This window comes from Ursus maritimus, unplaced genomic scaffold (genome assembly GCF_017311325.1).
Source record: "Ursus maritimus isolate PB19 unplaced genomic scaffold, ASM1731132v1 scaffold_2, whole genome shotgun sequence".
Classification (NCBI taxonomy): domain Eukaryota; kingdom Metazoa; phylum Chordata; class Mammalia; order Carnivora; family Ursidae; genus Ursus; species Ursus maritimus.
This window is the reverse complement of record NW_024424452.1, coordinates 40324713-40326256: the sequence shown is the minus strand read 5'-3', so window position 1 is coordinate 40326256 and position 1544 is coordinate 40324713. Positions and strand designations below refer to the sequence as shown.

Genomic DNA, 1544 nt, shown 5'->3' with positions numbered 1-1544 from the left:
TAAAGCCCCTCCCACCGCTATAAACTGCTTGGCAAATTTTAGCAACTTTGCTACAAGTTTTCAACAGAGTAACTGAAAGAACGATGGGTCACTTTCCCTCTAATAGGCTGGACTCACTCCAGGACTCTACTGCGGCAAGGGGGCTCCCACCCGGGGCGGCCTCCCCTCAACAGGAAGTGCAGCAGGCTCTTAAGGACAGGACCGCACCCTCCCCCCTCTTCTGGCCCAGACACACCTTGAGGATCTCATCTCCAACAATGATGATGCCCGCCGTCACGCTGCGCCCTGGGGGAGGTTCAAAGGCCCTAGATGCCATGGTCCTGCCTTCTCTGCCCCTCTGCAAGGCCCTCCAGGAGCCACCCAGGGCCCCAAATAGGGGTCGAAAGCACGGGAGTCGCGCCAGGTCTACAGGGCACTGGGGGCCATAGCCTGAAAATAGGGGGTTCTGGGGTCAAGGGAACCTGGAGGAGCCAGAGAGGACAATGGGGGAGCAGGAGTGCACGTTCGTCCTTAGAGGAAGACCTCGCAGGCCCTTGACAGGACTCCTTTATCCCCGCCTGTAAGAAACGTGTTCTGAAACCCCAGCCCTGTCCTCTTCACGCCTTCTAAGCTTGGCTCTAGGCTCCCTTAAATGTCCTGCTCTCCCGAGCACCTACCCCTTTGAATATGTCTTCTGCGCGCCGAGCTCGGCTCCTCTAGTCGGCTAGAGCTCGGCCATCTGCACCTTCAAATGCCTCCTCTCCTTGGGGCACCTGTTCCTTTAAGTGTCTCGACTCCTTTTAAACTACCCCCCGTTCCCGCTCCGCCCCGGACCGGAGCTCAGGCGCCTCTCCCGCAGGCGTCCGCACCCTTTCTGGCCTGGAGTCCCGACTCCCGGCCACGGTGCAGCCCGCCTCGCTCTCCCAGGTCCCCACCTGCCTCTCGTGCCCTTCCCCTGCTCGTGCCCTCTGCTCCCGCACGTACCGGGCGGCGTCCGCACGCAGAGTCCCGCCTTACACCCGTACCTGCTCACAGCAGTTGGTCACCTTGGCTGTCGCTCAGACGACTTCCAAGGGCCTATTGGTGCAGCCGGCTGTCGCTCGCCCGCCTTAGCTAGGGGGCGGGAGGAGCGCCGGGTTGTCATTGGCGACAAGCACGTGGTCACCCCCACCCGGAACTGCGGGGGCCGGGCCGCCGGCGGGGGGCGGGGCGGGGCCGGGCCCCACGGACCTGGGGCGCGGAAGGGGCGGTGGTGGGCGGTGCTCCAGGGACTTTGGGGTGCGCTTTGTGGGGCTGCAAGTAAAGGGAGGCGTGACTCTCACTTCTGTCCTGTTTTCAAATTCTTGTGTGCAGGTGCTGTCAGGCACTAACCCTAATTCTAGGCGCAGGGGCTGTTGCCAGAGGGATTTTACACTGTGCGGCATGCAAGTTGGAGGGACACCAAGTGTCAGCACTCATGAGGTAGGAAGATCTTGGAGGTGAGTTTTCATTCACCTCTATTATAAACGATAAAGCTATATATTTAACCCTCTTGACAAGAAAAAGCCTTGCCGCCCCCCCCCCCC

At 60.9% G+C, this 1544-nt stretch overlaps 1 protein-coding gene and 1 long non-coding RNA gene across 3 annotated transcripts in view; one reads left to right on the top strand and one right to left on the bottom strand.

Annotated features, from left to right (window-relative positions):
- FLAD1 (flavin adenine dinucleotide synthetase 1) overlaps nt 1–954 on the bottom strand; it is a 7050-nt gene extending 6096 nt beyond the window's left edge. The window contains exons 1-2 of one of the 2 annotated variants that reach the window (XM_040635736.1): nt 657–954; nt 236–429 (exon numbers count right to left, since the gene is read on the bottom strand). In XM_040635736.1, the coding sequence (XP_040491670.1) occupies nt 236–316 (81 nt within the window). In that variant the 5' untranslated portion in view covers nt 317–429; nt 657–954. Of the gene's footprint in view, nt 1–235 lie in introns of both variants that reach the window. The other variant, XM_040635735.1, reaches the window with a different exon arrangement.
- A 319-nt stretch (nt 955–1273) lies between these two features.
- The window catches only part of LOC103668385, a 3442-nt gene continuing 3171 nt past the window's right edge, over nt 1274–1544 (top strand). Inside the window, exon 1 of the long non-coding RNA XR_570007.1 lies at nt 1274–1440. This is a non-coding gene — a long non-coding RNA (uncharacterized LOC103668385). The remainder of the gene's footprint in view (nt 1441–1544) is intronic.